At 38.8% G+C, this 14937-nt stretch overlaps 1 protein-coding gene across 9 annotated transcripts in view; it reads right to left on the minus strand.

The window, feature by feature from the left end:
• Arv1 (ACAT-related protein required for viability 1) overlaps window positions 1–14937 on the minus strand; it is a 215427-nt gene that overhangs the window by 21727 nt on the left and 178763 nt on the right. For all 9 annotated transcript variants that reach the window (XM_090399706.1, XM_090399699.1, XM_090399701.1 and 6 more), the window contains one exon: window positions 9103–9257. In XM_090399706.1, the coding sequence (XP_090255832.1) occupies window positions 9103–9257 (155 nt within the window). The remainder of the gene's footprint in view (window positions 1–9102; window positions 9258–14937) is intronic.

Consider the following 14937-nt stretch of genomic DNA (forward strand, 5'->3'; position numbering starts at 1 on the left):
AGACTCATCTTGGAAGGTCCTTACTAAGAACATAAAGTCTGTCAAGACTCATCAAGGGGAGGCCTCCCCCATAAGAAACACAAAGTCTATCATACCACTCCTTAAACTCATTGACCGTTCTCGCTCCCACCACTCCAGCAGGCAATGTATTCCACGGTTCAACTACCCTCCACACAAAGAAACCACTCCTTACCCTCTTGCTCACAGTTTCCTTTCGTAACTTCCAGGGATGGCCTCTTGTCATCACTCCTTCCCGCTGTTCAACCAAGTGAAGGAACTCCCCAGTGTCAACCCTGTAATCACCTCTCAACAGTTTAAAAGTCTCAATCATATCATCTCTCCTTCTTCTATCCACCAAACTCTGCAGTCCACATTCCCTCAGCCGATCCGCATAACTATGCTTGTACAGTCCTGAAAAAATCTTTGTCATCTGTCTTTGTATCCTTTCCACAGTTAATTTATCCCCTTCAAATCGTGGGGACCAAATCTGAGAACAATAGTCCAAGTGTGGTCTGATCAGAGACTTATACAATGGAATGATAACCATCTTATCTCTGCAGGTCAGTGTCCTTCTCATAATTGCAGCAATCCTCTGTGTTACCTTCACCACCTTTGCAATATGTCCCATAAACTTCAGGTTTCTATCAATCATCAACTCCAGATCTCTTGTCTCCCCTACTTCCTCCAGTTTAACTCCACCATAGAGTATGCAGCGTACCATCGATGTGACCCAAACCTCAAGACCTTACATTTTGCTGCATTAAACTGAGACCCCCATTCATTTGCCCATCTATCTAGCTTATTCAAATCCTCTTGCAGGGCTACCACATCTGCACTATTACTAATAATCCATCCCAGCTTCGCATCATCCGCAAACAACTGAATATCCCCTTGCAATCCACTGGCAATGTCATTGATATAAAGGTTAAACAATATAGGTCCTAGTACTGAACCCTGTGGGACCCCACTTGTAACCTTCTGTCTCCTTGAAACTGCTCCACCATACACAACTCTTTGATAACTATCAGACAGCCAATCCTGAATCCAGTTGACCAATCTGACATACAGACCCATGTGCTGCAACTTGAATATCAGCTTATCATGTGGTACCCTGCCAAATGCTTTCGCTAAGTCTAAGAAAATTGCAGTATATGCCTTTCCCTCATCAAATGCTCTTGAAACTTTATCATAAAAGGTTAGCATATTGCTAAAACAAGAGTGCCCCTTCACAAATCCATGTTGACTCTCACACATAACATTACCCTCATCTGCCCAATGCTGTATACAGTCCCTCACTACTTTCTCCAAGATCTTATCAACTACTGATGACACACAGACTGGCCTATAATTAGACACTTCCAGTCTGTTACCACCCTTATGCAATGGCACTATCTTACCTTCCTTCCATTCCCTGGGCACCTTTGCCGAAGCCAGTCTTTCATTGAAAAGCCAGGTTAAAGGCACTGTCAGTTTCCTAGCACATTGTCTCAAAACTCGTGGTGAAATACCATCCAGTCCCACAGCTTTACTGACATCCAGAGTACTCAGTATCTAAAACACACTCTCCTCCTGTACCTCTAAACCTTGAACCAGCCCTATCCCTCTAGCATTAAAACTGAGTTTTAATGCTAGAGGGATAGGGCTTTTTCACATGCAATTCCTGTTTAATATTGTTTGTCATCCACTTTACTCCAAAGTGTATCCTCTTCTTCACTCATGGTATAAAACTTACCATTGCTGCTAACAAATATTCTTTCACAATTTCCCCCTCACTAATGATATCCTGGCCTTTCAATTCCTCCCTCCATGAAACTTCCCGAAGTTGACGTCTAAGACTATTATAATCACCTGCATTATAATTCCACATAAGTTCCTGTCTCTTTGATATTCCTGCATGTCTATTCATTTTCCAAGTTAAAACCATATGGTCACTCTCTCTCCAACTGGTGGGAGAGATGTCAACTCAGTTATTATCAACTCTTTTGATGCTATAATCAAATCCAAAACTCTTGAACCTCTTGTTCCCTCTGTTACATGTTGCCCAAGACATTTGTCCCTCAAGAATTCTAGAAATTCCATTCCCTTATTGCTACATGCATCTTCCTCTCTCCAATTTATACTACTGTAGTTAAAATCTCCCATAACAATCATTCTTCTTGCACTTGCCAAAATTAGCTGTCTAAACATCTCCTGGTCCCCATCCTCTGTGCTCCTGGGTCTGTAGCAACACCCCACTAAATATCCTGTCTTGCCTACCTCTACCTCACACCATATGCTCTCAAAATCATTTGTCTCACTTCCTTCCAAAGCCTCCACTCTTAGAGGACATAGGTCATCACTTATCATAAGCAGTACCCCACCACCACGCTTTCCCCTCCTATCCTGATGAAAAATGCTATACCCAGCGACTTCTATTCCTGTTATTATATCCCCTTCTGTCAACCACGTCTCAGTGATCCCAATAATTTTTGGCCAGGCTGATGCTATCTGCGCCACCAATTCCTCTCCCTTATTCCGAATACTCCTGGCATTAGTATAAAGCATATAAATGCCATTGTTTCTATACCAAGCATTATCCCTTCTAGACTCCACTGGGCTCGGTGTTACTTGACATCGTCTCCCTTCTCCCAAGTATCCATTCCAACAAGAGGCCACTCCTGCTATCATTCTCCCTGGGACACACTGACTCGTTCAGAACAGCAATCTCTCCAGATGCGTACGTCCTTCCTCATTCAAATGTAAACGGTCTCTCGCATACAATTCCTCTCTTTCCTCAAACACACTCCAAGCATCCACATATACCAGTCCTCTCTTGTCACACATTCTTGCTATTATGCCATTCAATATCACCGTTCTTCTGCTCAGCTCATCATTATCATACCTAGGCAACACACACACACACTATTTTTCCTCTCTCTGTCTTCTTCTGTACAGTCTCAAGCAAAAACCTCATATCTCTCGCTGCCCGACTTACATTACCACTCAAGTCATTCGTTCCTACCATCACAATCATCTCATCCACCCTTTCACCTCTCTTAATTGCCATAGCCACCCTTTCTATTGTTCCTCCTGGCAAACACTCCTCACGCATCCTATCTTGAACACCACGGATCATTGAGTCGCCATACATTATACCTCTTACTATTCCCTCTATCCTATTGTTACCATTCTCTCCTCTTCTTTCATTCCCATAGGTCTCTCTCATTCCCTCTCCTCTACTGATATTCTCTCTTCTAGCATTCCCATACCTCTCTCTCCTACTGTTTCCATTCTCTCCTCTTCTAGCACTCCCATACATCTCTCTCATTCCCTCTCTCCTACTGTTTCCATTTTCTCCACTTCTGGCACTTCCATATCCCTCTCTCATTCTGTCTCTCCTACTGTTTCCATCCTCTCATCTTCTAGCATTCCCATACCTCTCTCTCATTCCATCTCTCCTACCGTTTATATTCTCTCCTCTTCTAGCACTTCCATATCTCTCTCTCATTCCGTCTCTCCTACTGTTTCCATCCTCTCGTCTGCTAGCATTCCCATACCTCTCTCTCATTCCCTCTCTTCTACTGTTTCCATTCTCTCCTCTTCTAGCACTCCCATACCTCTCACTCATACTCCTTAAATTCTCTCTCTCTCCTACTCTGATTCACTTTGCATTTATCTCTTCCATTCTCCTAATCTTATCTTTCATACTTCTGCTCTCATTCACAAGACATTCCACCTCCTCTTTCAACTCATCTATCTCCCTCTGCAGGTCAGTCACTCTTAATCTAAATTTACTCTCCCAAACAAAACCATCTCCTAAACTTTCACAGTCACTCACACCTTCCACACTATCAACCATTATTTTCTCATTCATATATATCTTTTTTTCATTCTCTCCTATCACACTACTTGTCTTCCTACATTCATTCTCCGTTCCTGGAGCAACAAAGTCGGATATTGATATTTCTAATGCACTTATTTCCTCCAACAGCCTGCATTTTGCGCACATACGCTCCCTGCTCTCTTTCACAAGCCACATATCTAATTCCCGAGACGCATACATGCCACAAGTACTGCATGCCACAAAGTCCCTTATGATATTGCTTATAATTGAGTTCTTAAATGGCGGAGGACTTGGCGATACGCCACTTGCGACTGCTGCTGAATCTGCCATCATTCCTTACTGCCGAGTAGCATAATCTTTAATAATTATTCAATTAATAAATTCCGTTAAATAAATAAGAAAAAAAAGTACAAACAATTACAAGCAAAAAAACATTTAAGTACTAAATATAATTAAATAAAATGAAATATAACTAAATATAGTAATGAAAACTTAGCTTCGTTTTGTCTTCCACCGTTATGCATTCAATTCCGATGGTAACCAAAATATATTATATCGCGACAGCAACTAACTTCCAAAAAACAACCACTGAAGTACACTCATATTCAGAGAAACAATTTAGCACTCAAAAACGGGGGAAAAAACGGACTATTTACTGATTAAAATCACTTTTTTCTTTATCACTTTATTGTCTCAAAACTTCTGAGTCACACTTCGTACAATTTCTGAAAGAATTTTTTTACCATACAAATTTAATTTTGCAATTTTTTACGACTTTTCAATCTGCATCTTTCCCCAATTATGTAATGCAAATTTTCAAAAGGGAATAAATTTTTACATTGCTTAACTATAAACTATAAATTTTTACATAACATAGCATCACATTTGAGATATTATAACATTAATGCAATTCAAAAATACTAATCTTAGAAATAAATGCTATCAAAAAATTGAAACTGACATGTCATAATAATTAGCAATTTGTAAAAATGTGTCCGCCCACTACGGAAGGGATATGACATGATATGCAGTCAAACAAGTTCCATTCTGACATGTAACTCACATGAGACACAGTGTGACATGAACATGATAATATATAAACATGAAAGTAACCTGATATTTTAAAAATGGTTATAAGATTTCAAGGGATGCTTAAGGGTCAAAGCTGTATAACTGAGAGGAGACCTCCACATCGCCTTTAAAGGAATGCGAAGAATGAACTGACCAGGGCTTCTGACCTAATGTCCAATCCTCACCTTCTCGTGGTGCACCCTGTTAGGTATCTACCTGGATACTCAACAAATGAGGATGGGCTGGCAATTTGGGGTTTAGCCGACCAAATTGTATTCTTATTGGCTTAAACCAAAATATATAAATGATGGTACAACATGACAGAATTTCATGCCGGCTGGGGCGTCGCCTGGTTAAACAAGGCCCCTGTTGTTTTTGCCATGGAACTAGAGCGAACAGCAAAAAAGTCAGCTACTGGAACATGTCCTAAAAGACACTCCAACTCGTCATTAGAGTTTGCGATCAGTACTATCAACATAAGAAGCCTCAATGTCAAAGAAATGGAGCTAGATGAGGATTTAGATAAGTACCAGATCGATATAATAGCGGTGTCTGAAACAAAAAAGACAAAAACTGGTGAGATCTTTCTGAGAAATAAATACAAAATGTTATATTCAGGCAATGAATCAAGGAAACAAAGGAGTAGCCATAGTATTCAACACTAAATACGAGCTAATTTTCTTGAATGGGAAACTGGACAATGAGACCTATTTGTGCCTATGGTCCCACAGAAGGTTCTGCGAAGGTAGAATTGGAGGAATTTTTTCAGGCTTTAGAGAAAGCAACTGACACAATGAAAAAGGAAAAGTTGGTCCTTGTTGGGGATCTAAATAGCAGAGCAGGAAATGATTACTAGACATACAAAAATATTTTGGGAAAATTTGGAGAAAAGAGCCAAGCTAATAATAATGGAAAATACCTGTTGGATTTCTGCTCAGGACATCGACTGGTTATTAATAACACAATGTTCCAACATAAAAACATGCACAAATTCACATGGAGAGAACAGTCAAGGAATAAGAAAAGTCTCATTGACTATGTTATTGTTGATAGTGATGTTTTCTCACTGTGACGGACACTAGAGTGTACAGAGGATTTGATACTGGAAGTGATCACCATTTAGTCTTGAGCAGGATAAAATTGAATTTCATACTGAAAACATGTAAGAAAGTTTTAAAGTGAATAAAAGTTGAGCAGCTCTCAGATGTAAACTGTGGATTGAAATACACAAACATTATTGAAGAAAAAATGAAACAGTTTGAGAACAGGAACCAATCCTTTGAGAGTCAGTGAGAAATCCTGAAGAAAACATTGACTGATTCAGTCAGAGAATGTTGTTTGCAAGGATAGAAAAATCAGAACCCCCCCCCATGGTGGACACAGGAAGTTAAAGAGGCAATGAAGGAAAAGAAGAAAGAATATCAAAAGTTCTTCGCAAATAAGTCAGCTTGTGCTCTTAGAGAATACAGACTCAAATGTAAAAAAGCTAAACACCGTGTAAAACTAGCTAAAGAAAAGTCATGGGGAGACTTTTGGTAAGAACATAGAAAATAAATATCAAGAAGATGGCAAAATATTCTGGAGGCTGTTGAAAAAGTTCATAAATGGAGGAAAGAATGCTGTAAAAGGAATTAGAGATTATAAAGGTGACATGAAAAGTGGTGAAAAAGATATACTTGATGTATGGAGTAATTACTTTGAAAAATTCCTAAATGAAACCTCTTGCACCTCTAAACCTCGAGCTTGCTCTATCCCCTCTAGTATTAAAACCTATTTCTCCAGGAAGAAATACTCCAATAAAGTGTTCATTGAACAACTCCACTATGTCCTCTGCATCAGTCACTCTATTCCCATTTTTATTCCACAATGATTTTTCCTCCTACTGGCCACATTGCTAAAAAATTGCCTAGGATTTTCTTTGGATCTTAATGCCAATCTCTTCTCATATTCCGGTTTTGCCTTCCTCACCATACTAATCACTCTCCTGGCCTGGTCTTATATTCTTCATGCATTTGCTGTCTACCCCTCTTCTTATATCTCTTCCATAATCTCTTTTTCATCTGCAGTTCCTGTGTGATATTGTTTGTCACCAACTTTACACCAAATTGTGTTCTCTTCTTCATTCGTGGAATACAGCTTACTATTGCTACTAACAAATATTCCTTCCCAATTTCCCAAGCACTAATGACATCTTGCCCTTCCAATTCCTCCCTCCATGGAACTACCCCAAGTACCTAACTATTATAATCACCTACCTTATAATTCCACGTACGTTCCCTTTTCTTTTATACTCCTGCATGTCTCAAGTCAAAACCACATGGGCACTCTCTCTCCAACTGGGGGGGGGGGGAGATGTCATCTCAGTTATTATTAGGGAATGGAATTTCCTCCATTTCCTCTTCCCAGCTTATACTGCTGTAGTTAAAATCTCCCATAACAATAAATCTTCTTGCACTTGCCAAGCGCAACTGCCTAAACATCTCTTGGTCCCCATGCTCTGTGCTCCTTGGCTTGTAGCAGCCCCCCCCCCTCCATTAAATATCTTGTCTTGCCCACCTCTACCTCACACCATATGCTTTCAAAACCATTAGTGTCACTGCTTTCCAAAGCCTCCACTCTTGGAGGACATAAGTCATCACTTAACATAAGCAGTACTCCACCCTTCCTATCCTGCTGAAAAATGCTGTACCCAGCTACTTCTATTCCTGTTATTATATAATTTTCTGTCAACCAGAGATCCCAATAATCTTTGGCAAGGCTGATGCTCTCAGTGCCACCAATTTCATCTCTTTTATTCCAGATACTCCTGGCATTAGTATAAAGCATAAAAATATCACTGCTTCTATACCTATCATTATCCCCTCCAGACCCACTGGACTCTGTGTTACCTGATGTCGTTCCCTTTCCCCAAAGCACTCATTCCCACAAGAGGCCACCGCTGCTACCATCCGCCCTGGGAATTCTAGTTTCCCTGCATTGACACACCAACTTGTTCATAAAACAGCAATCTCTCCAGATGCTTATGTCCTTTCTCATTCAAATACAAGTGGTCTCTTGCATAGAGTTCCTTTCTGTCCTCAAATGCCCTCCAAGCATCCAAATATTCCAATCCTCTGTTCTGGCTATTATGCTATTCATTATTACTTCTCTTCTGCTTAGCTCATCACTATCATACCTGGGTAACACACAAACAATCTTTCCTCTCTGTGTTTTCTTTCGTACAACCTCAAGCAAGAATCTTAGATCTCTCACCGCCCGATTTACACTGCCTCTCAAGTCATTCGTGCCCACCATCATCACAATCATCTCATCCACCCTTTCACCCCACTTAATTGCCATAGCCACACTCTTTATCATTCCTCCAGGCAAACACTCCTCTGGCATTCTATCTTGCACGCCTCGGATCATCGAATCTCCATACACCACAGCTCTTACCACTCTGTTCCTTGATTGCTCACCTACATCCCTCCCTCACTCTCTCTCTCTCCTCTAACTCTTTCACTCTATGTTCCTGTACTTACCTGCTGTCCTGGTATCACTCTATCCCTGGTTCCAGCACTCCCTTGCATTCTTCTCATTCCTTCTCTCTGACTGTTTCCATTCTATCATTCTCTCCTCTTCTATCATCCCCATAACTCTCTCTCAATCCTATATTCCCATCCATCTCTCTGTCTCTCTCTCTCTCTCTCTCTCACTCCCTCTCTTCTATTGTTTCTATTCTCTCCTCTTCTATCATTCCCACAACTCTCTCTCATATTGAAAAGCAAATGTCTAAAAAATTACTGAATATTACAAATTTTTAAATGGACCACATCCATATGCCACATGTTACTATTAATAAAGGTATCAGTATGCCATACCAAAAATATAGTTATATACAATGATAGTTATTTTATTTAAACCACATTCTTTCATTTTCCACAAGCCGTATATCATAATTGTTGAACAATGATTTTCCTTCAAGAAATTTACTCCATCTAAGTTATAATAATAATATGCAAAATAATCTGTGAAATGTAATAGAATGAATTCAGTTATTTATACACATTTACAATGATCTGCCAAGAGAAAGAGCAGTTGAAAGTTTTAACCTCTGACTTGCATTACTTTGTTATAATTTTTAATTCTAATTTATTATTTAAAAAAATAAATAATGCACACTTACAGCATATATAAAACCATGCTTATTATAATGAAAGAAATTTTACCTCTGCATGCCTGAATTTCTGATATTAGGATGAATACAGTTATAAGTACATTGGTTAAATCATTTTTTGACATTCCCCATAAGACAGCTGGAAGCTCAAATGTTTTCCCATAACTTGCTATTAAAAGGCTCTGGAGCATTTTATACACAGACCATCTAAGGATAAACAAGATATCTGCATTTTATAATGGGAGCAACACAAAAAAATTACAGGAAGACTGTGATTTGTTTACAGCTAACCAAGTTTAAATTGGTCCTTTATATAATATAATATAGTATAATATTTCTTTCTTTTCTGTTTACATTTATTACTGGAGAACCTCTCACATATAAGATGATCAAAATTAAAGCATCCCTGTTTGAGGCCTTGTGGAGTGATCCAACTGCTGTGAAACTTTGAAAGAATACATTGTGCATCATGAGAAAGTGACATTATTATTATTATTATTATTATTATTATTATTACCCAAGACCTCATGGAGTCAAAGACTCATCTGGGAGGTTCCTTTTATCACACACACAGCTCATCATACCGTGCTTTGAACACATTCAAACTCCCTGCAGACACCACACTCTCAGGCAAGGCATTCCAATCATTTACAACTCTGCACGAAAAAAAACTGCCTCTCACTCCCCTACTCACACCTTCTTTATACAGTTCCCAGGGATGACTTCTGGTTCTCCCCCAATCTCCCACTATTTTCTGTAGAACTTCTCCAGCACTGATCCTATAACAACACCTTAGCAACATGTAGGTCTCTATCATATCTGCCCCTCTTCCTCCTATTCACCATTCTCTGCAAATTGCATCTCCTCAATCTTTCCTCATACTCGACATTCCATAGGTCAGAAACTACCTTAGTCAGTTGCCTTTGGACCCTTTCCAACATCTCTTCATCCTTCTGAAAACCAGGTGATCAAATCTGGGCGCAATAGTCCATGTGTGGCCTAATCAAAGCCTTATACAACGGAACAAGAATCTCCCTACTTCTACACGTCAGTGTCCTCCGCATCATCCCCAGAAGCCTTTGTGTTGTCTTCATAATTTTGGCTATGTGTCCCCTAAATTTCAGATCCTTATTCACTATCACCCCCAGATCTCTTATTTCTTCCACCTCCAACAATATATCCTCACCAAGCATAAATTCTGCATCCCATCTTTGTTTTCCAAATTTTAAAACCTTACATTTTGCAACATTGAACTCGCATCCCCATTTCCGTGCCCAATCACTCAATTTATTCAAGTCTTCCTGCAAGATCACAACATCCTCACTACTCTTCATGGTTCGTGCCAACTTTGCATCATCTGCAAACAACTGAATATCTCCATCCAAATCTTCACCTATTTCATTAACATACAAGTTAAACAGTAATGGACCTAAAACAGATCCCTGAAGCACTCTGCTAGTGACTTTCCTTTTCCTCGACATCGCTCCCCCATACACAACTTGTTGATATCTATCAGACAGCAATCTTCAATCCAATGCACCAATCTAATATCCAACCCCATTCGCTCCAGTTTGACTATCAATTTATTGTGAGGTATTTTATCAAAAGTCTTTGCGAAATCCAAGTATATCACTATGTATCCTTTCCTCAGTCCAAGGAAGCAGTCACTTTATTGTAATAAATAAGTAGATTACTAAAACATGACCTCCCTTTAGCAAATCCATGCTGTCCATCAAAGATGATACCATTGTTGTCAACCCAACTCTGTATCCTAGTTCTCACAAGCTTCTCCAACTTAGCCACAACACCTGACACACACAGATAGGCCTATAGTTTAATGCTTGAGTTCGATCACCTCCTTTATGAAGTGGCACAATCCTGCCCTCCTTCCACTCCATAGGGACTTGACCGAGTGCAAGACTCATATTAAAAAAATATGTCAAGACAGGTGTCAACTCCCTGGCACATTCCTTCCAAATACATGGCAATATATTATCAAGTCCCACAGCCTTATTAACATCTAGTTTACTCAACTCCCCATACACCTCTTATTCACTTACAGTCAGTCTCTCCTCCCCATCATCTAATGCTCTAATTCTCTCCATGAAGTCACATTCACAAGATTGAAAGACCTATATGAATTGCTCATTAAGTATCTCCACCACACATTCCGCAACAGCTGTCTTTATACCATTTTCTCTAATCAATGTCATCCTTCCATAATCATTCTTTCTTTTGCTGGCTATGGAAAGAACTCCTTAGGATTCTTTTTGGCTTCATTAGCTAATTGCTGTTCATACCTCTCTTTAGCTACCCTCACCAACCAAGTCCCCCTCCTTGGCTGGTCTTTGTAGATCTCATGGAATTGGTTATTTCCACTTCGCTTATGCTGCCTCCACAATGCTCTCTTTCTCTGTATTGCATGCTTAATCTCTTTATTCATCCACCTCACACCTACTTTATTTAACCTTACTAAATCACTTAAGGAATTGAACAACATAGATAAGAATATAAATTAAATTACGCTTTAATAAATATTTCCGATATTTCGGCAACGTCACGTTGCCATTTTCAAAAGGAACTTATCCTCATAAAAAAAGGCACATGTACATAGGCAATACAACACAGTAACTGAGAATGAAGAGATGAAGCTATTGTTCTCCTAAAAGTCCTGATGGTGCCCTCTATTGGGCTAAGTAGGTGTTCTTGGCCGTTGGGCTGAAGGTCTGCTGATGTAAGCCTCCCATATTTGGTGCAGTCGCATACAACCAAAATTGTTAAGGTTTGGAGAGTTTCTTAGGGCTGAGGTTAATTCCATAAATAGTCTTTCAAATTTGTATTTGCTACAGTGTATTACTGTAGCTTATATTCTTATCTACGTTGTTCAATTCCTTAAGTTTATTTAACCTTCTTACCCTTGGAATATATTTAGACATTGCATTTACTAGATAGTTTATGAAAATCCCCAAAGCTGCATTGATCTCTTTTCCAGCTAACTCCTCATTCCATGTTACACCCACAAGCTGTCTCCTGAGCTCTTCATAATCATCCCCCTTGTGGTTCCACATATATCCTTTTCTCACAGAGGGCCTCACACACTGCTAATAATAATGTGTTGTCCTTCCTGGTATGCCACAAATTGCATCCTTTGCACAGTGTGTTCAGTAGAGCTAGTTTAGTATTTTGACTAACCTCTCTCTTATTCCAAATAAATTTATTCAGTTTCTATTCTCTCTTCTTCTATCATTCCTACATATTAGATTTGCTAATTCTGTCTGTTTCCAAATTTAATTTGGCATCTTCACTAGATATTGTGCCTAAATAGCTGAAATGTTTACTAGTTCTATAGGTTCTCCATTCAGGATGTAGTAACCAACAAACACTGTCAGCAGTGCCTGAGAATGCGGTGTCTGCAAAGAGTTTGAATGTGTTTAAAACACAGTATGATGAGCTGTGTGTGTGATAAAAGGACCTCTCAGATGAGTCTTTGACTCCATGAGGTCTTGGGGTGGTAATAATAATAATATTAGGAAAGAACTAGACATTGTCAGCATCCAAGAATGTGTTACCAGAGCTAATCTCAGGTGGTATGGTCATTTAAACAGAATGTGCAAGGAAAGATTAGCAAAACAGGTGTTCTCTGCCAGGTTGGCAGGAAAACAACCCAGAGGAAGACCAAAATGTAGGTGGATTGATATGGTAAAAAGTGCCTTAGACAATAGAAATGTAAGATCTGATAATGTTGGGGTCTTGACAAGTAACAGACTGTTTTGGAAAATTGTAGATAGGAAATTAATAATGATATAAATTTTTCATGTAGTACTATCATATCCTATACACCACTTGAGGGTACAAGGCAGGAATTTGATGATGATGATGATGATGATGATGATTATGAAGGATTACATCTAATTGATCCTCTTAATCAAACACTACTATACAGATGACAGTGAGATAGGGTGTATATCACCCAGACAGTACTCAGTGAAGTTTAAGATTAAGTTTCTGTAACTTTAAATATAGTGCAATAGTATACTGGTTTTTCTTCAGATCATCTGATGCTTGAAAACATTAAATTTGCCAGATTTTTTTATTTGTTTAATATTATTATTTTTGATCTGTCCGAGGCTGAGCATTCTTATTAGTTTTCAAAACTCAATTTTAGCTTTTTTAATCACAGAACATTGGATTTAAATATGTCCTATTGAGATTTCCAAAAGATCTTCCATTCATATTGATAAATAATAGAGACTACAACCATGTCAAGAATAATTACTTTAATTTCCTGATGTTTCATCCTTCATATTATTATTATTATATAGGCACCTCCATGGAGTCCGAAGACTCACTGCAGGAAACCCAATCTATCATACCTCTCCTTGAACCCATTAACAAACAAAACATTCACTATTGACTCTAGTAGCATTCCACTCATTCACAACTCTCCAAGCAAAAAAACTACTCCTCACACCCCTACTAACCACAGCTTTACTCAACCTCCAGGGTTGACCCCTTGTTCTGGTCCCTCTAGCCAAGTACTGAAACATTTCCCCTGCATCAATCCTATAAAACCCTTTAAGCAATTGAAACCTAGGAGACCAGACTTGAGCACAGTAATTTTAGATGTGGGTTTATCAAGGCCTTATAAAGAGGAATAACAACGTCTTTATCTCTACTTGTCAATGTGTTCTTCAATAGCCAAGTAATCTTATGGGCTTTCTTAGCAACCCAAGCAATATAACCTCTAAACTTTAACTCTCTGTCTACCACCACCCCTAAATCTCAATTTTCATCTATTTCCTGGAGTGCAGTGCCATCAATGTGAAACATGGTTTGCAATCTATTTATCCCAAAATGCCTAACTTGACATTTCTCCACATTAAACTGACATCCATTAACTTTTGCTCATACTGACAGTCTTATTTAAATCGTCCTGCAAGAGCTCTCCACATCACCTTGATTAACTATTACTCTATCTAATTTTGCATCATCAGCAAACAACTAAATATTTCCTTTCAGGTTACTTCCTATATCACTTATGTATAAAATAAACAGCAATGGTCCCAGCATTGATTCTTGTGGCACACCACTGGTCACCTGTTTTTGCCTCAATTCTGCTCCTCCATATACCACTTTTTGATATCTGTCCAGCAGCCATCCTCTAATCCACTTAACCAGTGTCATATCCATCCTCATTTGTTCTAAATTGAGTAACAAAGTTCCATGTGTTATTCTGTCAAATGCCTTTGCAAAATCATCATGTAGCCATTTCCTTTATTCAACTCAGCTGTTATTCTATTATAAAAAGTTAGTAAATTACTAATGCATGACTGACCCTTCACCAAGCCATGTTGACACAATATCATATTTTTATCTACCCATTCTTGAATTCTCTTTTTGACTAATTTTTCTAGTACTTTTACCACCACCTGAGATACTGATTGGTCTACAATTTGCTACTGCATTCTTAGAACCTCCTTTATGGAAGGGAATTATTTTGTCCTTTATCCACTCCCTCAGAACTCTACCAGAGATGACTTCAATTAAACAGCTTAGTCAGAGGCAGTGCCAGTTCTCTTGCACATTCTTACAAAACTCTAGCTGATATTCCATCTAATCCCACAGCTGTATTTACATTGAGAGTCTGCAATATTCTAAGAACCTCCAAGTCAACCCCTCTGTTCCCACATTAGTGTCTGTCACATATGTTAAAGCAGTAACCTCACTAGGATGAGGTCACTATACCCTTTCAAAGTGGTTACTCAGTGGCTCATAACACATTAAGGTGTTACGAGTATACACATATACATAAAGAGAAGAGACAAGCTATATTACATTTCGAACAGTATGCTAAAGTGACAATAATTTGATCAACCGTTATTCTACT

Source organism: Typopeltis vanoorti, chromosome 10, assembly GCF_054136105.1.
Source record: "Typopeltis vanoorti isolate ZY-2024b chromosome 10, IOZ_Tvanoo_1.0, whole genome shotgun sequence".
NCBI lineage: Eukaryota > Metazoa > Arthropoda > Arachnida > Uropygi > Thelyphonidae > Typopeltis > Typopeltis vanoorti.